Source organism: Rutilus rutilus, assembly GCF_951802725.1.
Source record: "Rutilus rutilus genome assembly, chromosome: 6".
Classification (NCBI taxonomy): Eukaryota; Metazoa; Chordata; class Actinopteri; order Cypriniformes; family Leuciscidae; genus Rutilus; species Rutilus rutilus.
The window spans coordinates 21,599,857-21,625,439 of NC_140214.1; the positions used below are offsets into that span (position 1 = coordinate 21,599,857).

General features: G+C 37.3%; 1 protein-coding gene across 1 annotated transcript; it reads right to left on the reverse strand.

Moving 5' to 3' along the window:
- Window positions 1–10,306: 10,306 nt before the first annotated feature.
- Window positions 10,307–25,250, reverse strand: plppr3a (phospholipid phosphatase related 3a). Its single transcript, XM_084411004.1, has 8 exons — window positions 24,924–25,250; window positions 22,134–22,237; window positions 20,081–20,266; window positions 19,713–19,842; window positions 17,532–17,727; window positions 16,969–17,026; window positions 15,934–16,107; window positions 10,307–12,313 (listed from the first exon to the last, which is right to left on the reverse strand). Exons 1-8 carry the CDS (start codon window positions 24,949–24,951, stop codon window positions 11,000–11,002), a joined length of 2,190 nt encoding a protein of 729 aa, XP_084267130.1. The 5' UTR covers window positions 24,952–25,250; the 3' UTR covers window positions 10,307–10,999.
- Window positions 25,251–25,583: the final 333 nt, after the last annotated feature.

Sequence of the window (25,583 nt, forward strand, 5' to 3'; positions counted from 1 at the left end):
TTATAAAGCCCTGTCTACGGCCATGTATTAGGCCTAGATCAATAATGAATGTGTACATATTGTGAATGAATTTAATAAACTTAGTTACCTAGCTTTCCTGGTAGCTTTGTCTGAGAAAATGATTCATAAATCAACCTATCAGTTGACCCTATGTTTACTTTCTTCACTGACAGACAAAAATGAAAAGCCTAAATCAGTCAAAGCTCAGCTTTAGGAGGGGAAAAGACAGAGCAAGATAAAAACAAAGAGAAGAAGAGTGTGATGCTGATGAAGTGTGGAAAATAAACAGCTGCCCGCACATGGTTTTAAAGCTTTTGTCATCCAATTTTTTTGGCCTTCAAAACATCTTAAAATGCACATATGTAGGCTAGATCAGAGAAATCAAAATTTTATCGGGGGAGCATGCCCCCGAACCCCCCTAAATACCTCGCATTTGGTACCTCAGTGATTATAAAATATAGTAAATGATGCGCATTAGACCATAAACTAACTTTTTTCTTTTTTTTTTAAATCATACCCTCATTGGGGGCTGAGCTCCCCTAAAATGAAAATCCTAGAATCGCCCCTGATCTAAATTAATTATATTCATTATCTTTAGGAATAAAATCGTGTTTTATGCAAGGCTTTAGGCATTTCAATCAGCGAAAAGACAGACGTGACACTCGTTTAGGTGACTCATATTGCGTCCCAGTAGGCTATGTTGTTTTGGATTAAATAAAATGATTTAAAGCACAGTAATGATTTTATAGATAAAATAAAACATACACACACCTGAATTTCACAGAGGAAATGCACCAATTCTGCGATGCTGAGAAGAGAAAGTTCTGGAGACTGAAAGGCACAATATGTAACTTTTTTGCTTTAAAAATAGCAAAAATCACTATATCTATGTTATATATATATATTTTTTTTTTGTCGTGTAGGACTTACATTATCCCGACAGTTTCCAACAACTTTCAAACCAGGAGAAATTTGAAATTTTCGTTTGTAACCGTTTCTTTATTTCCGTTTTGTCGCCGTCAATGGCGTCATATCTGCGTTGTCCCTGGTTTCCGCTCGTACTGCCATAGCAACCAGAACCCTCTGAATCTGATAGTAACCAAGGCGACACACGTGGACAACTGTGTAGTTAGCATGTCTATTTGCACGCTGTTGTTGTTTCGTTCAAACATTATGGACAATGGCAAGCAGACTTTGGATAAAAAAGGAGAACTAAAACGAGAATCAATATCAGCGCGGTGTTTTCGAGATGCTGTGAGCTCCCATAGACAGTATATAAACGAGAGCTCCACGTCCGAGACTTCGACCGCTCCTACATGTACTTTATTAAACAGGTGAGCACATTTACATAAAACTAATCAATGTTATATAGTTCAACAATGATACAATGTTAGAATATGATCTGTATGTTATTCTAATGTTGATCTAACTTACTGCTAGTCTCATACAGACAAACTAACATAAATTTCAACACATTCAAATGCAGTTTAGTGTGCTAGCTAGTGTAATGTTAGACCAAGTGAAACAGCGCTGCGTTACATCACAAGTTTAGTTTGTCTAATAAACTGACCTGTAAGAGTAGTAATTCTGCACTTGCGTGTAGTTCGGTAGAATGAAATGTCCATATTCCTTTTATATCCACGGGACTCGCGTCGCGTGTGGAGCTGATAGGTCTCTTAGCAATCCCGACCTGCTTCATATCACAGTCATGATAAAAACATCGATGTATTCACTCATCCATAAACATTATTAGATCGGTCGGCTTGACGTTGACGACAAGATCCATAATTCTTAGCAAATGTTGCATCATCAAACTACGCCTTTGTTATTGTAACATTAGGTTAGCGACCCCTAGCGGCGAAATTAAGTACTATTTTTGTTTCTTGAAACAGATCAGTTTAATTCTCCATTCTCAAATATTTTGATAGAAATTGCACAAATATATTAAGTGATTTATATAAATAAATAAATAATGGGTTAGTCAAATACTAAATTCTTTTAGTGAAAAAAACTTAAATAGAACTGTAAATTTTAGATAAAATTAACTGTTGGATTTTTAGTCAATTATTTTGGTATGTGTAACTCAAACAATCAAGTAGGCCTAAATGATATTCAGAGATTTTATTAAGTTAATAAAATTAAATATTACTGTAATATTTACTTAGCCACAGAATTAGGTGGAACAATCAAATACACATTCCAGTTCACCTCAGCACCATCTCTAACAGTTTTAGCCCAAATTTTAAATTCAAAAACAACCTCACAATATGCAGGTAAAAGGGCAGCACAACACTGCTTTTTTCCACATGTGAAGAGAGTGTTTACATAGGATTTTTAAACAAGAGGTCAAAGTTTGGCTGGTTAACATGTTCCCCTTAGTCCCTGCTGGTATTTACCAGAACTACATGGGGCCAAAAAACATTTTTCTCCATTGACACCTATTCAAAAACATGTAGGCTAGTTATTTTAAATAGCCTATACATTTTTGATCCGCTAGCCAAACAACCACCACTGTGGTTAAGTGAAATGCTAAGGGATAGATTTCTCCAGGTATTATAGACCTCCTTAAGCAGACCCAAACCCAAAGTGACTGCAAATTGTGTGGATTTCCAATCTACTTGAATGATTAAAGACAAAAAGCTCCAAAACTGTTGGTCAAGACGATTACGTTGAAGAAACATTTCAAATCACAACTAAAACCCAACAACAATGTGAAATAAAATTAGCTTTTTTAGCTTAAAGGGTTACTTCACCCCAAAAAAGGTCTTTATACCTTCCTGGGCCTTGAAAGTTGCAATGACGTTGCTGCCGATGGCTGGTTCAGAAACCTCTCTGATTTCATCCAAAAAAATCTTAATTTGTGTTCCAAAGATGAACGAAGGTCCCATGGGTTTGGAACGACATGAGAGTGAGTAATTAATGACAGAATTTGAATTTTTGGGTGAACTAACCCTTTAAATCATACAATAAAAAAATGTCAGGCCATCAGCTAATTGAGCATTCCACAGTTAACAAGCAATTGATCGTCTCTTTTAGCTACAGGGCGAGAGTCACCATAAAGAGTGCTGCAAGTATGATGTATTTTTGTTCGTCAAAACCTGGAAACAAGTGAGCATTTAGCACTTCAGGTTCCATCGTCCCAAAGTCAATGTGGGTTTTTTTTGTGTGTTTTTTTATTGGGATTATTGTTAAATGTCTGAAATAAGGTCTGCGGTGAACACATACCCCATGATTTTTTTAAAGCTTTAAAGTATCTTGAAAAATGCATTTGCTCACAAGTTTCTATGGTAGCCTACTACAGATGTTGTCAGGGACATTAATCACAAATCATCCATGCACTAGCCCGCTTTTTTCATTTGTGAAAATTATCTTGGACAAATTGTGTAATGTGCATCATAAACTTTTGTTGATCACAGAGCTTTTTCTTCTTTATTTATTTGCAAAAATCCCAAATCCTATCGGTTTTTGTTGAGGGAACCAGTGTGATGCAAATTCTGGGTTGGCCTACAAAAATACATCATAACTGCAGAACTCTATTCAGCATTTACAATTTCTTTAATTTACATCCACCTTATTTTAACGTGTATGGGGCGCCATTTTTAACTAGAATGTGCAAGGCTTCTGGTGCAGCTGCTTCACACACATAGTTACTGCTAGGTATTTTGGCTGTACATAAAAAGCTTGTTCTGTGTGTATCATCCTCAAACTTAATCCAGAACTTGTTAAAATGGTTATTTTTACTTCAATTATTTAAAATTTTCCGTGAAAAAAGCTTGCTGAAAATACGGTTATGTTGCTTGATGTTGCAATCTGGTATTTGTTATTATATTATTTTAATTTATTAATGTTGCGAGCAGGACGAGCACAAATAGTTTTAGTATTTACTGCACTTTCTTAATTTTCTAGTAATTTACCAATAGCAAAATGTTCTAGGTATAGGGCTGCATTTGGATATGATTGGACAGTTTCAGCAAATATCACAGCATGATTTAATGCTAAACTGTGAAAGTTATAGAAAAAGTTTACTGAAAGGAAAAAATAGTAGGCTAAAGTCCCCCTGTCAATAATTGTATCCCTTAAAATTAATCTTTGATCACCAAAAAACGTTACATATTTAAAATTTCTTCATGCCTTAAAATAGCTTGAATGTCACTCTACACCCTTGCCTCATTTAGTATGCGCGGTTCTATCAATATGCAAATGAGCCCCACCGCCATTCACACCAGCTCAGAGATCCACTGGATTGGGTGCTTCTCAAATGGAAGGCTGCATCCTACCAAGACTGTGTCCTTCCTAGTCCTGTCCTTCTGAGACTTGTAGGCTAGTGTCCTATTCAGCAATTAAATGCTAGAATGAGATGGTCTAGTAGAGCGCATGGCTACGTCACACATGTTCTGAAAAATACTATTAAAACTTAATTTAGAAAAAATACTTTGTATTACAAATATTTATATTAACTGGCTTTTTATTAATGTAATTCACTGAATAACAGCCGTCTGCAGTCTCCCAGTGGTTTACATTATTGTCAGTTTAGTGTTAGTGATTAATTTACTGCAAAACAAAAGATAACATATATGCTTTCATGTACGAAAACATTTAGTCTTACATTTCTTAATAAACTCACACAAGCTGCAGTTCCGACTCATTTCCCATCAGTTTATTTTCGTGAATTGGAATGTGTGCAAAGGATTGTGGGTGATTTAAGGCTGCGAAGGATAGATCTGATGCATCCTTCAAAACAGGCCGAACTAAGGACGCGAAACGAAGGCTGCCTTCCAAGAATATTCAAATGTTGTATAGTCCAACTGACTCCAACATTTAAATATAGTATAGTGTTTATCGTGTCCTCTGATTTCTTATTGGTTATAAATTCAAGTAAAACAGCGAAATATCACTCTCTCTCTTTATATCCCTTAATACAATCTTGAATCATAGATATTTGTATACCCTAAATACCGGTAATAACTTAATCTCCTGTAGGGGGCGTAAAGGCTCCATTCATGAAATCCATGTTTTTCAACCCAAACCCAAGAGTGGATCAATTCACAAATGGCCTATACGTTTGAATCATAAGATAATTCCTGAGTGAATAAATGTTGTAATCTGCAGTGAGAACAAAATGCAAGGTGTTGAAAACATCCTCAACTGGGAGTTCACAGTGATGAAATTAGATGCAATAACAATAGCATTAGCATAAATGTAATCCATCTTTTATGACAAAGGTAGAACAATTTCTTTGACTTGCATCAGGGAGATTCCAATGTGTTGCATCCTCTAAAAATAACATGAATTACCTTTGAGGACAGAGCTGTATTTTCTTTAGTCTGCACTTGTAGACCAAACCATTTTTTTTTTTTATGCACACCATTTCATTGGCCTCTGCTTATGAAATGGTATTAATTAACATTTGGAAGATATAACTAAATGTGAATGAACAGTGTTCTTCTGGGACAATATGACTCATAAAGGCTTAGCGTAGCTGTTGCAACCCACATTTGACTTGTTCTGCATGCATATTTGTGTTTATGAGCCAGCATAAATGCGAGGAAATAAAGATATCCCTCTCATAACTTCAATAGGCCTATGAACTAGTCTGTTTCTGACATTTGAAGGTCAACGCTCGAGCTCCACTATACAAGGCCAATTCGTTTTGTCTCAGTTCTAAGAGAGGAGGGGTAGAGGTACTGGAGACTCAATCTCAAGCCTGTTAGTACTGCAAAAGCAGGGGTTTGCCATAGGGCTATTACACGTAAAGATCAAACAAGCGCTCATACTCAGTACTTATTATTGAATAAATTGAGTTAAATCTAATGCTCAAGGTTTTTTAAGATGTGAGAGATTTGTTTTCTGCTGAAGGACATGTTCAGGGGCATTGAATGGTGGGTTTGGTTGATAATTGATGTATTACTGTTATGGGAATTTAGAGTGAAGCTGCTGTTTTGTGATGCATAAAGACAGAAAGGCCTGCAGAAAGAGATTAATGTAATTCAAGAAGTTGTGGTGTCATGTAGTCTGGAGGCTTTCACTTCTCTCTTTTCTGTAACTCAGACTGGACTATAGAGAATACATGAAATGAGATCCTTTGCTACTGTTATCTTTGTGCAAATGAGTGGTGTGTCATGCAGTGCACAAACTGTTGGCCTGTGTATAGGACCTTTTTTTTTTTTTTTTACCAGCTTCCTGCTATTTATGTTCATAGCATCTGTGCCACACAAATCACCTGGGTTTTGAGCTAGGAGAGGGTGTAGGAATCATTCAGTGGAGACTCAACAGCAGATTTTAGGACAGTAAAATCAAAGAGCATGCAACAGTAGAAGAAGCTCCACTTTACAAAAAACAAAAAACTAACTAACTAACTAACTAAATATATAAATAAAGGGCTTTTCTCCCTGATAACCCTTACATTTAGTTTTGTTGGTGTAACCTAATGTATTTTGGTTAGGGTTGCAAAGGGGCGGAAAATTTCCGGAAAGTTTCCGGTAAATTTCCATGGGAAGTTAAGCTGGGGAATTTTGGAAATATTCATTACCACGGCAACCGCTTGCGCGTCCACTCTGAAAGTAACTGTACACATAAGAGACAGATAGATACATTATTTAAGGTTATTTCTATTCGTTAGAATATTGATATATGAACTTGTTGTCAAGTAAGCCCCGTTGCGAGCATGTGCGTCTCTCTAAACTTTCAGTGTGCTGCACTGCTCTAAACGTAATTCCTTTTGTGGATCCTTTTGGTCTTTCTTCATGTTTCTTTGACAAATATCAGTGTCTCAGTCTCACGCACGCTGCACGCGAGTTAACCACGCCTACTTATTTACATGTTGCGGTATATACACGGAATAAAAAAATCTGTTACGGTTGACATTTTCTTTCGCGGTAACGATATATACTGTCATACCGCCCAGCCCTACTTATGTGGTAAATAAAGTTATGCTAGCTTATTTAGCATCTAACTTATCAGCTTGCTATCTACTAAATTAATACATTTGTATGTGATATTTGCAATTTAAACATTTAATAAATATATTTCCCCATAATATCATCAAAACTTACTTCACTTTGTTTAGTCCACAGGCTCAAATGTGTGCCTTCAATAGTCTTGTGCTTTGGGCTTTCCTCTGATTGAGGAATGGCATGGATATTCAAGTGTATTTGAATGGCATCTGTTTGTTTTAGTCAAGATTATGCTAAAATATACTTTCCTCAACTATATTTAAGTTCCCTATGAAGAGCCAACCTTCAAATTTGAAAATTCCCAGTTTATTCCCGTTTATTCCCATAAATTCCTGTTAATTCCCTTAAATTCCCATTAATTCCCATGGAAAGTTTCCATCTTTGAAAATTCCCATAATTTTACAACCCTAATTTTGGTTGATTAAATAATGTTAAATAATATTTTTGACTTGAATAAAATCAATTAATTTAGATTTTACTGCATGAAGCACATTTTTTGGTTAATGTTTTTTGTTATTTTTTCAATTCATGCTACAAGTAGATGTGTAAGAGGCATTTATGTTAATTGCCTATTTTAGGATTATGTGTGAATAATCTATTTATTATTATTTAACAGTCCAAAGGATTGGGAAAATTGTGGTAAGATAAGCCATTTTCTTTACTGTGAAGAATGAGAAAGTAAAAACTGGAGAAACATTTATATTTTGTGATTTTCTTTTTCTTATAAACTGAAGGAAAAAAAAACATAAAAAAAACACTGCCATGGAATTATGGCAAATCTACTCATTCTATTTGAAATCTATTTGGGTTTGTAGAGCCCCACACATGAAATGTGGGGAAAAAATGATGTGAAATTATATATTTTGATGTGGGCAAATTTACTTTGACAAGCAAATCTTTTCAGCATAAAACTTAGTTTCCTCTTACAGACAGCTTGATATGACTCACTTAATGACATTTTGAATAAACAAAAAACCATGTGTGATTTTATAGATTTTATAGAAACCCCTGCTGGCCTGTTCAATGAGATGTGTCTGTAGAGACCACATACCTCACTCTTTACAAACTGATTGATTGAAATGAAAGAAGCACTGCAGGTGAGTCTTTTAGCAGTAGCAGTAATGCAAGTGATGTTTAGGCCATTAACGAACAATTCATGCTGACTTTACCTCTCTTTCTATCTGCCTGTGAATGCACAACATGAACATATAAACAAGCAAGCATACAGTCTTCCCAATTATCTGTTGTAAGAACAGTGTAACTGTGTCAGAGCGTCAGCCTGCAGGACATGCTCACAGCGACGTAACTATTTAAAATCTTCATGCATCTGCAAGCAAATTCTCATGCTCAAATCACCATTCAGATCGCCTACACTGTGTATTGTGACTGTGAAATGCAAGGCACACACGTAAATGAGAGCAGGCCAAGTCAAGTTGCATTTTCCAAATAACTGTAATTTCAGTTTTTATGTTGTATACTTGTCACTCAAATACAATTTTATTAATTTGTTCTGAAGAGCTAGTGCAAGTGAAAGCAGTGCGGTTTCTCATTACCTTCTCGTATGAAGTATTCACACAATGCACTCTTGATAAATAGGAAACTGATTGAGGATATATAAATGTGAGGAAACATTTGAGAAGCTAAAGCTAAGCTACTCAAATGCTTTCTCACATTCACTATAGTGAACATTAATGCCTTTTGTTATTGAAGCAAAATGAGGGACAGTACAACTTGTTACCCTTCCATCTGTGCTCATGTAATTTGTGCCAGCTTCTCCATTTGTGGATTAATCTGTCGATTAATAAGTCCAGGTTCTTCACCTTCTCTTGTGCTTCATTTCCTTTGATAAATGGTTAATCCACATCCTGCAAGAACTTCTTGTTGGTCACAGAGATGTCTTTGAGGTACTTTGTGGCATGAAGTAAAATGTCCAACCATGTGAGCAGACAACTGTTGTCTTAACCTGAAACAATGCCCGTTTAATAACCATCACAACCATCAAAAAGTATTCATATTTAACTTAATTAAATTAGCTGCTGAATACACTTAATCATGTACTGTACACTATTCATATTAGTGTACCAACCATTCAAAGCCACATAGAGAACTTGTAGTCTGACATTAATTGTAACATGAATAATTCCATCTCATTGATTTGGTCTACTTGGTCTAAATTCCTTAATTCTACAATACCATAGATCTCTAGTCAAAAACCCCCAAACATTGTGTCCAGCATGACAGTTGTGGTCTTGATTGATAGAACAAGTGTGGTCTTGACTTGCTTAGGATAATATATGTCTCCTCAATCACATGATATTGGAAAACATAACAGTTTTAAAGTCATCTTACTGCTAATCTTCCATCCTTGCATACATCTCCAAAAGAACAAAAAAGAAAAATATATTTCCCCATTGCTGTCAAAAGCTCAATCCCTGCCTTTTTCTTCTTGTAATGTTGAATCACCACAAGGAGGTCAAAACTGTGCTGTTGGAACAGTCATGCCAGCCTTGGCTGCAGCTCTTTTTATGACCCACTAAGGGAACATTCACTCTTCTTGTATAGCTGCAATATTGAGTCACAGCCTGACTTGGCACTGAATGTTTAATGTACTATTCTGAAATGAGTATAATGATTTGATCACCGTCTTTAAAACAGACATGTCACGCGACTCACGGCATATTCTCTCCAGCTGTTTTAATAATGACAGTCCTTTCTTTAGATAGAAGCCTCTTTGAAGATTTGTGTGTCTTCAAAGGCTCTAATTCATTATCTGTTAAAGAATACAGTCGTGTTTATGATGTCTAGTCATCTCTTTGGTGAACTCATTAAAGATAGCATTTTTTTTTTTTTTTTTTTGAAAATGTAAAAAATTAGGAAAGTTTTCTGTGAGGGCTGTTTAGAGGTATATGGTTGGGTTTAGGGGATAGAATATACAGTTTGTACAGTATACAAATCATGATGTCTCTGAAAATTCCCCATAAAATGTGTTTTAATTCCCAGACCTAATTTTTGAAGAAATATTTGCTTATTTTTTTAATGTACTTATGTACTCATACACGTTAATTACGGTATGTGTTTCCCTAAAAAAATAAATGATTGAACATTGTTTAACTATTATATAAAATATACTAATGCAGATTCTATTGTTAGCGGAAGGAATACATGCACGGGATGTTGATGTTCTGAAACAATTATAAAAATAAATAATTTATTACTGTGAAATTATAATCCATCAAACCTGTCTGAATATAAATTTATGAAAGTTTAGGAAAAAAAGTAATAAACACAATCACTTGTTTTTCATATAGTTGATTTTGACAAAACAATTATCTAAAAATGGACTAAAAGCACATTGTATTATTACAACTTTATTTTTCAAAGTTTGTTACAAAAACCTTAACATTGGGCAGCAAAATGAAAGAGGCCATCCCTGCTGATATGTAACAGTCCATCCAAGGTCTAGAAGACACATAAATAAACACACATGCAACACGCACAAACAAGGAACAGTACTTCATATTTTAGTATAAAAAGGAGAAAGTGACTAGGCCTACTTAAAACTGATTCCATACACAGCAAAGCCATTATTCCCACAATAAATCTGTCCCCAGTGAGTCATTAGATAACTGTAACATGATTTCCTCTTGTACAATACAATGTAAATCATTGTGTATGAATGAAAGCTCAAATAAAAATGTAAATATGTTTGGTTGTTTGGTCTTGGTATATGTGAACTTAGCTTGATCTTGAAAGAGGAAACATTTTCTGCACTGTAAAATTGTAAAGATGTAAAAGAGCATAAACGTGTATTAATTACAACTTGATTTTGTATTTTATTTTTCTGAGGTTTGTGGGTCCTCACAGTTTGTGCATGTACACTGAACAGCCTCCTCAAGTCTGTGTGATCCTCTTGGTGCTCCACTGCACTAATCCACCCCAGATGCTCAATGTGAGATAACCAAGAAGGCTGTATTCTCTAACCATCCACTGAAAACACAATTATTCACATTGGAGTCCTCAAAAAAAAAAAAAAAAAAAAAACCTCCTCAGTCTTTAAATTGTCTGTTTGTTTGCAAGTTCTTAAAGAAGTGGTCCGGTTCTGGGTGAGGCTGTCCGGGCTCCCAGTCTTTAGCTGAGATTGAGGAGTTACGGTGAAGTGAGGAATCTCGGCTGAGGCTGCTGTCCATGAGCAGGTCAGGATGAGGTGGCGGAGGCAGGATCCCTGGGTCAGGCTCGCTGGTAGAGGAACAGAGGGAGTCTGTTTTCATGGGACGATAATCACGCACACATTCCTGCCTGGGCAGTGTCCGACTAGTCTCATGGACCTCTGTGCTACCATTGGAGGTGCTTCTCCAGTCCCAGGTGTTCCCGTTGCCTGAAGACAGACGGACCACTGGGTGATGAGGAGCATGAGCGTCTACCGTGACAATGCTGCTTCTGTCTGGCTCCGATGGGATGCGGTAGTACGGAGACTCTGAACCAGTGCTGGAGGTAGCACAGGACGAGGCGGTCTCAGAGGACTTTGGTGTGGTGATGGTAACTGGACCGTGTTGCTTAGACATGGCAATGACCTGCATAACCCTTGGCTGGTTGGGCAGCCGTGGGGGTTCTGGTGTGGCAGCTGGTACTGGACCTCCTTTCTCTGTCATGGACAGCCATTTAGCCCTTGTGGTGACGCTTTTAGGTGACACTGGTGGTGGTCTGGTGGCTTCTTCTGGGATATGAACCAACTGCGGTGCACCGGGCCTCTGAGGTATCATCACCCTGGCAACACCTGCTGCTGTCGTTGCTCCCCTGTTGGCTTGCACAGTAGGATAAAGGGAGGACGGCATGCCCAGCTCCTCTGAAGCTTCCTCCTCAACTCCATCAACTCCCTCCGCAGTTGCTCCTTCCTCCTCCTCATCCCTAAGGCTGAGACTGCGCATCTCCATTGATTTCTGCTTCCATTCGGACACCAGCTGTTTAGAACGCTGAGAGTCCATCGGCACGTGGAAGGTCATGTGACGCTGAGCAGGCTCCTCCATAGCGTTGGTGTTAGCACGGGGCAATGTGTTACTGAAGGTCACCATGGTCTCCTTCCCCATCGGGCTGCGAGGAGCCAAAAGCTCGACATCTGCACTAGCTCTCTTCAGGCTGCCCATTGAGGCTTTCTCTCGACGCACCTTACGGTTCAGGCCAGCAACATGAGGCGGGGCTGATAGCTCATCGTTGCTCTCAGAAGCATGGGCCTTTTGATAAACAGAGTCATGGCCACGCTGTGTCAGTTCTCTTAGAGGATCTTTTTGTGGAGGATGGGGTTGCTTCAATGGCCTGGGGGAGGCCTCTTCAGGTGACCTAAAGTTTCCAACCGCATATAGTGCCTGGAATATTAGAAACACTTGTTATTGTAAGGTTAATGAGAGTCCACTAATCAATCAGACATTTTTACAACATGAAGACAAATGAATTAGATTGCACATACACCAAAAGTATGTGGACAACTAAACACTATATGTGCTTATTTAATATTTAATTTCAGAACATTGGGCATTAATAGGGAGTTGGTTCTTGCTGCTATTACAGCTTTTATTGTGGGAAGTTTTTCCTCAAAAATTGTTATTATTGTTTACTTCCTGCAGAGTTTACATAATCAGGGTGTTCAGGATTACTTGAAAATAGGAAGGTGCGTTAGAGCAGGACTGACAAAGGCCTGTTGCTGAAACGCCTGAAAAAATAAAATGCTGAAGTGTGCAGGTATATTTTGCCTTTATATAGTAGAGTTGATCATGGTTTAGAATTTTAATTCAGTTTTTATTTTTATTTCAGTTTCATTGTAACTAGTTTGTTTTTAGTTTTTTCTTAGATTTTTAGTCTTAGTTTATTTAACCTTTTATTTGACTTTTAGCCAAATTTAATGTGCTATCTGTCTTCCAGTTTGTTTGAGTTTAATGTGAGACCCAACATTCATTATAGGGTTCAAATCTGGACTCTGACCAGGCGAAAACATGAGCCTGATGGACTTGTTCTCAAGCCATTTCTTGGTTGTTGTCTTTGCAATTTTGGCAGGAGTATGGAAGTAAAATAATGACAAATGTTTTTGAAACAAAAAAGCTTGTTGAATTGCACTACTTGAAAAAATATGCATTGCATTAACCCTGCTTGCATTTTAATGCATTGTATTTTTAGGACTTGCATTTTTATGGGCTGAAATTCAACATGGTTGTATATTTAAGCTGCGGATATTTCAATTCAAAACATTTCACACACGTTTTCATTATTACAAATTTAATAATCCATTCAACTTACAGATTTCACTTCCAAAATATTCATTCTGTTTAAAAATAGAAATTTTATTTCGCTTTCACAAATTCAGTGGTTCAAACTCGACAGAAAATGCAACATTTGACATCCGGGAATGGCAGGAATATCAGTAGATTGCCGATTGATAATCTCCATAGCTGTTAGTCGACCTCACCAGCAGGCCAGGTGGTGTAAGCGAGTGTTGACAAAGAAAACTATAGAGCAACAGGGGAGAGACTCATTCATTCATAAAAACGGATTTACAGAAATGGAGCAAGCGGTCAGTATTTGTGATGATTATCAGGGCCAGTATATGGAAAAGCTGATAAAGACACAAAAGCTGTGTTTACATTTAAGTCTGCAGTTAGTTTTGCATATGTAAGCAGCTTTCTCTACCGTGAACGAGGTTATTTATTCCCCGATGCTGATGTACAGATAAAACGTTAAATCTGAGGTAGTAGACATATATTTCTCTCGGTTGTTTAGTTTTCTTAACTTCCCACTCGCAATGTGACGTCGGAGTGATGTCATTTTCATGTAATTTTTGGACGTCCAAATTCGGTCCATTGAAGGTGTTGTTTTGTGACGCCAGGCGACGTCTTTTTTCCGTCCACAAAAGTTAGTTTGTGGGAAGAAGGAAGGAGACGGGTTCGGCTTGCTGTGGATCGTGTGTTTTATTAGATAAGTCTTTTCCAAACAATAATCGCGCTCAGTGCGCTCAAACAAAACAGCAGCTTCTTTAGGCTTCTCCTCATGAGATGACAAGCAGACGCACACACACACACTTCTTGTTCTTGCTTTCCCTGGGAATCGAACCCATGATCTTAGCATTACAAGCACCAACGCTCTACTGTTTGAGCTACAGCATCACACCTTTATACGCGTCTCCAGTTATCACCTGATGCTGAGACGATCAAATGGAGCTTTGGGAAAATTGTCTTAAATAATTATAAATAATCTGTATTCATATGTATTAATCAGGTTGATAATAACAATGTTGATATTTGTAAATAAAAAAAAAATATTACATAGTAATCATGTAAATTTCCTGCACCTGTCATAGACGTACAAATGACGTCCAAAGAAATTACCCAGTTCAAAGGTCCAATGTTGAACGTCAATATGACGTCCAAGTTGGGTCATGGTTGGACGTCCAAATAGTGGACCTAGTTTGGCGAATAGATGTCCAGAATTGGTCATGGACCGACGGACCCAATATAGACATGATCTGCATGTCTATCCGACGTCCAATGTTTAGTGGGTTTATATTGCAGCGCAATTCTGCGGGATTCCCTCAATACATCATTCTCCAGGATTCCCTTGCAGTCAGGACACTTAACGCTTAATGGACTACTACAGTAATAAAAAAGACCAAACTCGCACCTTATTGGGGATGTAGGCTATACTAGATGTAGGAACAGGCAAGTGGACTCAGAATATGAATGTAACGCACAGAGTTTCACGCTAAGCGATTCCCAGTGAAATACTGGCATAAAGTTGGCTTGACACTGGATATTCGATATTCTGACATTTAGTGTCTAAAGTTACATACGACATTGGTACACACGTTTCTAACTTCAATAGCATTTGAAGAGAATGACTTGCAGTCATAAAACCAACTGTAAATTGTTCATGTAGGCCTAGGTGTCAGGCATGATGCACAATTTTCAGGAGCATTGTCTTTTTGGAAAATACCAAATTCCTCTGGGAAGCAAGCCATTCTGCAATATTCTCCTGTACTCCAAAGTATTAAATGACTTTTCACATTGAAGTAGCTCACCAATACCAGCAGCTAAAAAGGCTCCTCACACAATGACAGCTCTTCCTCCAAGCTTCACTTTGGTAGAGATGCATTTATTATTATATTTCTCAGCAGATTTTAGAAGACATCGCTCTGGAGCATCACCAGGCAACTCATTGTGATTCATCACTCCACACACAAATTCCCATATTCTTCCAAAAACTCATTCTGTCCTTGGTTTTCTGAGACAGCAATGGCTTTTTAATAGTGCATTTGGTTAAATTTAGCTAATTTCCTGACCAGTAATTGGTGGTTAAGACAATTAAAAGCTTAGTGTTTGGCCATTTTGGACCTTTTTCTTTTTGCCCAGGAGTGTGTTTTCACACTCTTTGCACCCCATTGTATTATAAATGTTTGTCTGAGGAGATTGTATGGCTGTATTATGATTTTATGCTCGAAAAGGGTGTAGCTGAAATAGCCAAACCCATTAGTTAGAAAACCACATACTTTTGGTCATGTAGTGTAAAAGCAAATCACTTACTGTTCATCCGTTATACAGAGCTTAAAGACTTTTAAAGTTGCATTATATTTTTCATTTTTTGGCTGTTGATTTTTTTCTTTTACCTATTATCTATTTTAATTTAAATGATACTTTCTGAAATTGTTTCAACCCACTTGACTGGTTATGGAGATTATAACACAAAGACATATCAGAGGAAAGAGACGGAGCAAAGTGATGACAGTGAAAAGGAGCTGTGAAATTGTCCCTGATGAATCCTGAAGGATTTGTCTTCCTCTAATAGAATCGAAATCCTAAATATAGAGCTTGCAGTCAAAAGATTAGAAAAGAGTGAAAGAAGGAAGATAAATAAGTCTTGATATCCTCTGCTAACCTAAAATTGAAGCTGTCAAAGCAAAAATTGTTCAGAGAAGCAAACTACAAAACAATTAAAGACTCACTAGATAAACAGCGATGCCAGCCCCAATCACGAAACCCACGTAGACGTCAATCGGGTGGCTTCGATACTGGGTGATTTGGGTCAGACTTGCCAGCGCTGCTGCTATGGCAAATGCAAACACCAACACTGGCTTCAATAGCTTGGTGCTGTCTGAGATGGCAGCATTGAAGTACATCTGAGTAGAGAAACACGAGTGTCAAAACAATAACAACGATAACAACTGCTCTAGTAAAACCCCCAAAATATGAAATGACCCCAAACAGCTTTCTCAAATTAACACACTTTTTAACCTAAAGTTAGATTTTTCGCTATTCTTCGAAGTTAATGCTACATTGTAAACCCTAAAGTAAATGTTATAATATTATATATTTAATATAATTTAGAGCTAATTCAATATAATTAAGTAAAAATAGTGATACTTTAATCATAGAACTTACAAGCTAAATCTACTTGCAGCTACTTAATTTTACTTAAATGGTTTAAGTTTGCTATTTAAGAAGACGCTTGTGCTTCCATGGGAAAAGACATGCAATTCCTAGTCCACTTTACTTGAGTCAAAGGACTCAGTTTCTTTATTTTTTTACAACAACCAGTTTTCATGCTTTTAAAGTACAGTCAGCCAATTAGATTCTACAGGATAACACTAATTTCCAATTAGAATGAACTAAAATACTCCAAATGTAGTTACAGCAGCTTGAATGTTTCTCTTCACAGTCCAGAGAGAATGACTTCATTAACAGTTGGAATCCCACATTGAGTTCAACGAGGCATAGCTAACAAAAGAAGACTAATGAGCATCTCTAGCTCTACAGCTGGGAGACACCAAGCTGACTGTGGCCTATATACTCTACACTCCATCAGTAGAGGTCACTCAGCAGTTGACACGGTTCTACGGTGCTTAATGCTGATGCCGGATCCTTCTAATAACAGTGATTGCTCAATGATCACAGTGGCATGGTATTCCAAATAACAAGTATTTTGCATCAGATCATTTTTAAATCAAAGTGCCCTGAGAGAAGTACAGAGAAATGCTTACGGAGATGTAGACAGCTGCAAACCCAGACAGAGTGGCGTGCTGGGAGGGAAACGTTTTCCTGATTAGACAGATAGAAAAAAATATTAATTCAGTAACGCATCACATGAATAATCAAAAAAAGAGCACAGCCAAGAGTTTTAGCATATGAGGAAGAAATGTAAATGAGACAAGAAATAGATGCAGAAGGAATGTACCACACTTCAATGAGCAAAACACAATGTCATTTCTGTTCCATAGCATCCTTGTACTATGTGCCGCCTGACAAGGATTTGAGGACAAATCCATTCGTAATCCTTGTTGGAAAACATTGCAATGGGATAGAAACTAAAAAATTGAAATAAACATAAAGAATATCTATTTTTCGTCTTGTTTAGCCCACACATTAGATACGGAACATTAGGGGGATGAATTGCGCATATGGATAGTGCTGTTTATTTATATGCAATGAGTTTTTTTAGCAGTTATATGCAAATATGCAAATCGTGTAATAGCCTACATGCAGCAACAACATGAATTTACCCAGTCATATGTGAGAAAGCATGGTGTTGTTTATGTGTATTCACCTTGCTGACAGGATGGCATACTGGTCCCGGCCTGAGCAGATGTCCTGGGTTATGTAGGGGTTTTTATCACAGGCCACGCCCGGCAGTGTGTAGTTGGGTTTGCACACGGTTAGGAAGAAGGGAGTATGATAGCCTGTGGCTAGCTGGATAACGTCAGTCACCAATGCAGTGGCGCACAGCCCAAACACATGAACACCTGTGAGGGGACGAGAAACTGTCAGTGTGGAACCGTCTGAACAGAGCCAGGCTTGTTTTTGTTTGTCTGTGTGAGTCTTACATGGCCAACACTCGACCATATGCTTCTACCAAAATAGACAAACCTGTAAAAATGTCTGAAGGCGGTCGAGTGTATGAATAATGAATGTCAGAAGTCAGAGGAGGTCCCAAGTATTAAAACTAAGAATAAGAGACCTAGTGGACAATCAAATTGTTCTCCTCAAGTTCTCATTTAAAGCTGTTTTGTGTGTAAAGTACCATTCAAATGGGTATTATTTCATTTTAACTGTACCCTTAATCTCCTTTTGTTTTGTGACAATTTGTCAGGTAAACTTCAAGATGTTCCTACAATCATATAACATATTGATTGGTCATTTATTATATGATTTGTATGTCAGCTTAGATATAAAATCAGAAATGCATATGAGAGGGACTTAGAAATACCTGAAATATCTTTGTACATTTCTCATTATAAAATGTTACTATTAAATAGTTACTATAAATAATATTAAATAGAAATGGAAGATTTTCTTTTTCTTGCAAGAATAAAACAAAATGACCACATTACAAAACAGGGCCATAACCACCATAGACATTAAGAGGGACAAGTCCTCCCCAATAATTAGAAATGGCCAAATTGTCCTAGTTTTTGAAATTATTGATGCTGCTCTGCTGCACTCCATTAGCCTACGCACAGCTCTGTTTGATGTTCGGATGACAAAAAGTTTTAAAAGTTACACTTTTAGGCTGGTCTGTCTCATTTTTAGTTCTCGTCACTGTAAGAATGATTGAGATGGCCAATCAAATCAACGTAGGCGAGCCTTACTGTTCAGAGAAGATGAGTGTGAATTCCTATGCGATGCTTTAGTTTTAGCAGTGAAAGAGTGTGTAGGGAGATGTACGGAGCTAAACATTTCATATCTGACAGCTGTTTTACAATAGAAATGTTCAGCGACCGACAGTAATATCCAGTGATGCAAACTAGTCAACTTTTTTTAAAGAAATTTCACCATTTCGAGTTGAAAATATGCTATTATTTAAATGATTTATGTAGGCTAATTCATTTTTGAATGTGATGAGACAAGAAGCGTTTTGCGTTTTTTACATTTTAGACATACGAATTAGAGTGAATATGTGCATATTTTAAATCATTTAAATTGATTAGACAACTTCATAACTACAATAGACCTGAAACTTCTTAATCCCCTTTGAATCCTTTAATTATTTAATTCCTTTAAATAAAAAGACCAATATAACAATAACACCCCCCAAACACACACAACCCACAACAACAACAAAAAAATTCTTGGCTGGTTCCTTTCCCAGTCAAGGAGGGGGGAGTTTGGGCCAAATTCCGAGCTTGGAGCGCTCCCCCGGACAGCACGCCAAATAAGCATAATTTACTATATATGATTTCAGGTCAAAGACTCCTGAAAAAAAATATAATACAGTTTCCACAAAAATATTAGGCAAAACAACTTTTTTCAACATTCATAATAAGAAATGTTTTTTGAGCACCAAATCAGCATATTAGATTGAGTTCTGAAGGATCATGTGACACAGAAGACTAGAGTAATGATGCTGAAAATTCAGCTTTGCCATAAATTATTTAAAATATATTAAAATAGTTTATATTAAATAGTTTATATTACTGTTTTTTTTACTGTATTTTTGATCAAATAAATGCAGGTTTTGTATACAAATTTGGTATAAAGTGACCTCTTTACAAACATTAAAAATACATTTTTAATTCTATTATTTATATTTCAATATTCGTATTCAGATATGTTGTATTTAAGTCTATACATGTCCAGTATATTGACTATTGAATAATGCATAGTTCTCCCTACAGAAAAACATAATCATTGCATTTGTTTCATATTTAATATGCAGCAATTAACATTTTTCATAACTACACATTGTTTAATTGTAGTTTGCCAAGACTTGAGGTCTTTCTTAACATACCCACAAAGCGCACAGTTCTGCGTAAGAAGGAGTTGAAGTTGCAGCCTCCTGCATTGATACTCCCTTCTGAACCAGAGCGAATCTTCAGTTTGGACTGCATGCAGTACATCAAGGCTTCACCCAGCATGATCTAATCCAAAAATGCACAGAATATTGAGAGCTGCCTGAAGCACCATAAGAAATCCAATCTGTCAAGTATTTAATTATGCTTTACACAAGATGCTAAAACTCAGTCCTTGACCATGCAATTCACTGTTACTGTCCACATTGCATCAATGAATAGAGTAACAGGATTTTGTATAATTTTCACAGAAGCTACACTGGGATAAATAGGTTAGGCTGTTTATGAATAGAGTATGAACACTCACAGACGCTGCAGGGCCAGCAAAGGCCAGGCTGAGCAGCATGAGCAGAGGGATGAGCTCGTCTCCCGTTTCCACATAGGGCATGCTCAGTGTGCGGTCATGGCAACGGAACCCAACTTTGGCTGGCTGCAATACGTCTGTCAGCTCCAAGAAGTAAAGAGAGATCATGGAGGATGCCACTATTGGCAGCTGAGAGAGAGAGAGAATAGGTGGGTTATGGGAAAGGTGGCACAGGAGAGGATTATGGAGGGAGGAATCAGTCAACATTTACTACATGGACACATTCATGAATTATTCATGCGAACAATATTAGGCATACAGTGGCCCCCTGAAACATTTTAACACTTAAGCCAAGCTTAAAAATGTATGAATTTCTTTAAATAACAAAATATCAAAACAGGGTATTTATTTGAAAAAACAAACAAATAGTGTAAGCGTTTTGCATATTGTAAAAACAAAAAACATATTGGCCTGGTTTCAAAAACAGGGCTTAGATTAAGCCAGGATTATGCCATAGTTCAATTAGGACATTTACTCCTGGTTTCACAGTCAAGGCTCAGACTAATAAGAGACAAAACAAAGGCACTTTTTAAAGATATTTCAGTGCAAGTTGTTTCAATTAAAACAACTCAAACATGCATTTTATTCTGTGACTAGGCTTAAGCCTTGTCTGTGAAACCAAGGGATATTTGTTCAAATTTAAGCCAAAAGTATTTTAACACTTTTGGACTGTGCCACAATCTGTGATGTTTTATGTTTCGTTTTCAAAGACTATTAGTTTATCCTTTTGGTTTACGTTTTTTGCTATGGTTATTCATTGATTACACACACCTGTTGCTTATTAGTTTTCTGTGTATAATGCCCTCAGTTCTGTCAGTTCATTGTCTGGCGTTGTTTCATGCAGTACGTTGCCTTTGCTAGTTTGGACTATCCTTGTGTTGGATTCTTTTGTTTTATTTAATAAAGTTCACTGCTTCAGCCAATTTTTATGCTGTTTGAATATATGATAATGAATATGGCTATGGGCTATAAATTTTTTTAGTAAATGGACTTGAACTTCCATAAACCCTTTTAGAGTCGCGGTCTGGGTTCAAACGTTCCGACATGCAAAGTGAAGCATTCACATGACTGGAAAGTAAGTGAGGCTTCGTTTTTCGTTGATCACGTGTTTCTCAAAACAATATGCGATCCAGCACGGAACTTCACTAAAAATAGAGATGCGTTCAATACATACATGCTTCGAAACTTTGGTGTCATATGTAACATCACTAGGTCATATTAATTCGGTGAACTGCACATGTGGTTACTACTAGCCAGGACACCTGTGAACTTGAGAGCAACTGACTTTATACAACCACGAAAACTTAACTTGAGACAAGTTATTTAAATGAATTACAAAATAGCAAAAGAGTGATGTTAGGTCTAAGAAAAGCTCTGATATCATTTGTTTGCAGATGCCACTTGGTTTGATTTTTTTTTTTATATCAAGTATATCAAGACATAATAATAATAATAATAAGTCTAGGTAACTAGTTACATTTTCTATTCATGTTTCACAATCATTCTTCTTAGATGTTTACATCAATATTATCTCCTTGAAAAGAAATAAAGCAGTTTAAGCCCAAGTAATCCTTGCTGAAATCCTGTTAAAATCTCTTAACCCTGGTTAAAGAGGTACTTGATATCGCCTTCATTTTACACGGTGATAAGCTGAGTTTTCCAATATCCAGCTTATGACACACTATATGTAAAATAAATAGCATCTAGGTGTTAAATATCAACTTCACATTTGTCATTATATGTCAACTTCACAAATGTCAAATTACACAGCTAAGATGCACATTTCATTTTACAAGCTCATAAGATTCATCACATCATTATTGTAACTCAGAGCGACATGTAAATGGCATTCTATGTAGATGACTCTCCACACAAGATAAGGCAGTGGTGCGTGACATGTCATGCATTTTTTCCGGCAGTTTAAGGGCAGGATGAAGAAGGCTTGAAGAGATTGTTAAAGCTTCACCACAACAACTGAAATACAGTGAAAGCATACCTCTACAAAATAGAAACATGGCAGTAATGTCATGCTGTCTTTGGGAGGCTTCTTCTTCGGCTTGTCTTTTGGAGACATCATTTTGGGGTTTGGCCGAGTAAAATCTAAAAGTGAATACAGTCAAGACAGAATAAGATCAAAAGACATGAAATTTTGACACATATTGTTGAAAAGATAAGTAAGTGTCTATGCTTGTGGTATTAAATAGCCTGCAACTTTTAATTGGCTCAACCTAAAATGGTCTTGGAATAGTAAAGTGTTCAAATCAGTCTGGTAAATAGATCACTGGGCATGTTTGTAAGTTGTCTTGCTAAGCATGCAAATATGATGCGAATGTGTAGACATTTAGAGAGTGTACATTTATTACACTGATTAAAGCGTCAGTAGGGTTATTTATTTAAATATATATAAAAATAATCTTCCACGAAGGAAGAACTGATTTATTTTTTGTGTGATATCAGGCTCATCAACCCCTTATGCATGTAATAAAATCCACTGGTTTTTGCGGCTAAAAATGAAAGAGTTGGCTTGGAGAGTGCTTTGTGTTTCATACTGCAAATTATCACCTGTTCAAGATCTTATTAAATTACAGGTACAGCTTTTAAGGGGTTCAAAAACAGAGCTTTATGACACATTACTGCAGTGCCACATTAATGGTTTTGGATGATATTACAGCATTGTGGTGGTATTTGATGAGGTAGACTGCATAGCCAGTCAATATCGTGATTTAATACTACTGCCTAGTATCATATTAAAACAGTGATGTGAATATTAGCGCTATAAATGGTCAGTTCTGCATATACCCAGACAACTGATTAGTGACTTAGTAAGGCTTCCCTTATTGGAGTTGCCTTGTGGAATTCACTATTGACATAGCATGCAATAGCTTGAATAGCCACATCTCTCTCCAGGCGGACAGCTAATGAAAGTTGGGTGACACATGGTGGCCACATCGGCTTCCACGCCTCACACTGCACAAACAAAGAAGGCTCTTTTCAGGGGAGAGGGGACTATTTATCCTGCTCAACTTTGTTTGTCTCTGAAGAGAGAGGGGGATAAGGAGAAGGCCGAGAATGAACAGACTCAAGTCTGTGCTGTCAAGGAGTCTATTGGCTGGCAAATAAAAAGAGCTTAGCAATAAAGCAGCAATCAAGTCGGTCTGTGAGCCTCTTCAGCAATATGTCCTAGCTGGTGGGAAGTTGGTACTGAATAAATACATACTAATAGTAGAGAAAGTGAGATTATTCAACTCATTTGAGTGGTTCCTTACTCGACGCTGGAAAAAGATGTTTGAAGAGAACCTGAAAGAGAGTCTGCACAGGGCCCATGCCCAAGATCTAAGATAACCCCAAAATGGGTTGTTGAATGAAGGGACTTCAATTACAGTAGTGTGTTGTGTAACCGAATGTAAGCAAAATCATGCTTTGAAAAAACAAATTCAGTAATTTCTCAGTTTCGCCTTGGGAATCCAACATTTTCATCAGTAGTATGGTTAAAATAGCTAATACTTTTTTATTTTTGTTTGCCGTAACAACATACAACATCAAGTCCATAAAATGTGGATGACTTTATTATTTCGTTATTGAATTATTTATATTGTGTTTATTGTTTGCATTTTATATAGATTCAGAAATGTGTTACAAAATATAAACTTTTTTCATTACTTTCTGCTGTAAGTGCTCAATGGATTCTGATTGGCTGTAAATATTTTTCTCCTTCATCAGCTGGAAAAAAATAATCGTTCTTAAAGTGATTCCAACGATATCGTTCCTCTGTGTCCTTGTCGTTAGCTGTGGTGTGGACTCAAAATTGTCAACTAGAACGATTATAAAAAATTTTGTTGTCGTTGTTGTTACAGTTATTGTTCCTGGCGAGAACGGGCCTTTATGCTTTGTCGATGTGCTAGAACACTATGCGACAAACTTGTGACATATGGCTTACTCTGGCATAGGCAACTTCTGTTCATGAGCGTCTATTTAGTGCAGTCTTTTATGTTTTAGCTTTTTTTTTATTTATTTTTTTATATGACTTTTTGGTTACTGAAACGTTTACAAATGCTTATTAAATGTACACTTATTAATAAAAAGATTTTTTTTTTTTTTTGAGAATACATACGTTTTTAGGACCCGCCCCCATCTTTTTTTGTTTTGTTTTGTTTTGACCCCTGTGTGGTTGTGTGTGACTGTGTGTGTTGGGGTTGGGGGAACACACCCGCCGCCCACAATTCCCACCCTTGAATCACTGATCTACTGTACCAGCTGCGCTGTCCACTACACGGTACTGAAACTGCTCTGACTGAGCAATGCTCTGACACATGGCTACAACGGAGATGTTACATTAAAAAGGAAGATGAGGATCATCTGTGCTGAATAGAGCATACGCGATTTCACGGGACATTCTTATATTGTCTTTTAGCTTATAATAGCATAGCACATCTTAGGCTATGTGAAAGCCCCATTTAACGTAAATTATAGGCTACATTTACAGTTTTTTGTTTTTTTCTTTTCTCAGATTTGGCATTTCAAAATGTCCTCGTGGTCAGTTACCATCTCACATACACCTCTCTCCTCTCCTGAAATGGTGTCATGAATTATTCTGGATGTCGTAAAGAAACACCCAGCGTAATGCTAGGGAACTTTTTTATAATTAATGTGCATTTCAGAAAAAGAAATATACTACGAACCAGCCCCAAAATCTTGATTCTACATGTCAGCTTTGAGCATGTCTGCTTTTAAGGGCTCCCAGGAACAGGCTCGGTCACCATCCGACTGACAGACACTGATATCTCACCTCTTTCTCGTTGATGTTGGAAATTCATCGACTCCCTCCGACCCCTTCGCCGTCGCTTCGTTCGTCTGTGGTGCTCCAGCTTTCCTCAATGCGACTTAATCCATTTCACGCTTGTACAATATATCTTTGTGTTCACTTCCCCCCCGTCCGCTGAAGGTAAGTGATCGGATAAAAGTATGAATGGGACTGGACACTCCACTTATATTTCCTCAACGTAGCAAAGTCCCAGAAGTAGATGTGAGGAATTTCCTCGGAATTGGGCCACTTTCTCATGAAGATCTCAAATGCAGAGCTCTCGGATGAGCGGATAGTAATCGAAACAGGAATGCAGTGACTGTGTAGGGCACCGTGAACACAAAAGGCTACTGGGAAGGGGGGTTTTTGAGGGAGGGGACAGAAATGAGGGAGGAGGCGGTCCACTTTTTAACACAGACACACAGAGAGCATCTGAACCCCCGCTTATTTCCAGTCATCAACCCGTAATGTGCAAGAAAATAGATAAAGACGCCGTTCACGACCGCAAGGGTTAAGTCGCGCGCTCCTCTCTTTGTGCACGTGCATCGACTGCTCCATCATGCTGGACGTTATCTGTAGGCTACTTTTAGATACTGAAGTATTCTTCTCGAAGAAAATGTCTTATGTGGACCCACGTTAGACAGG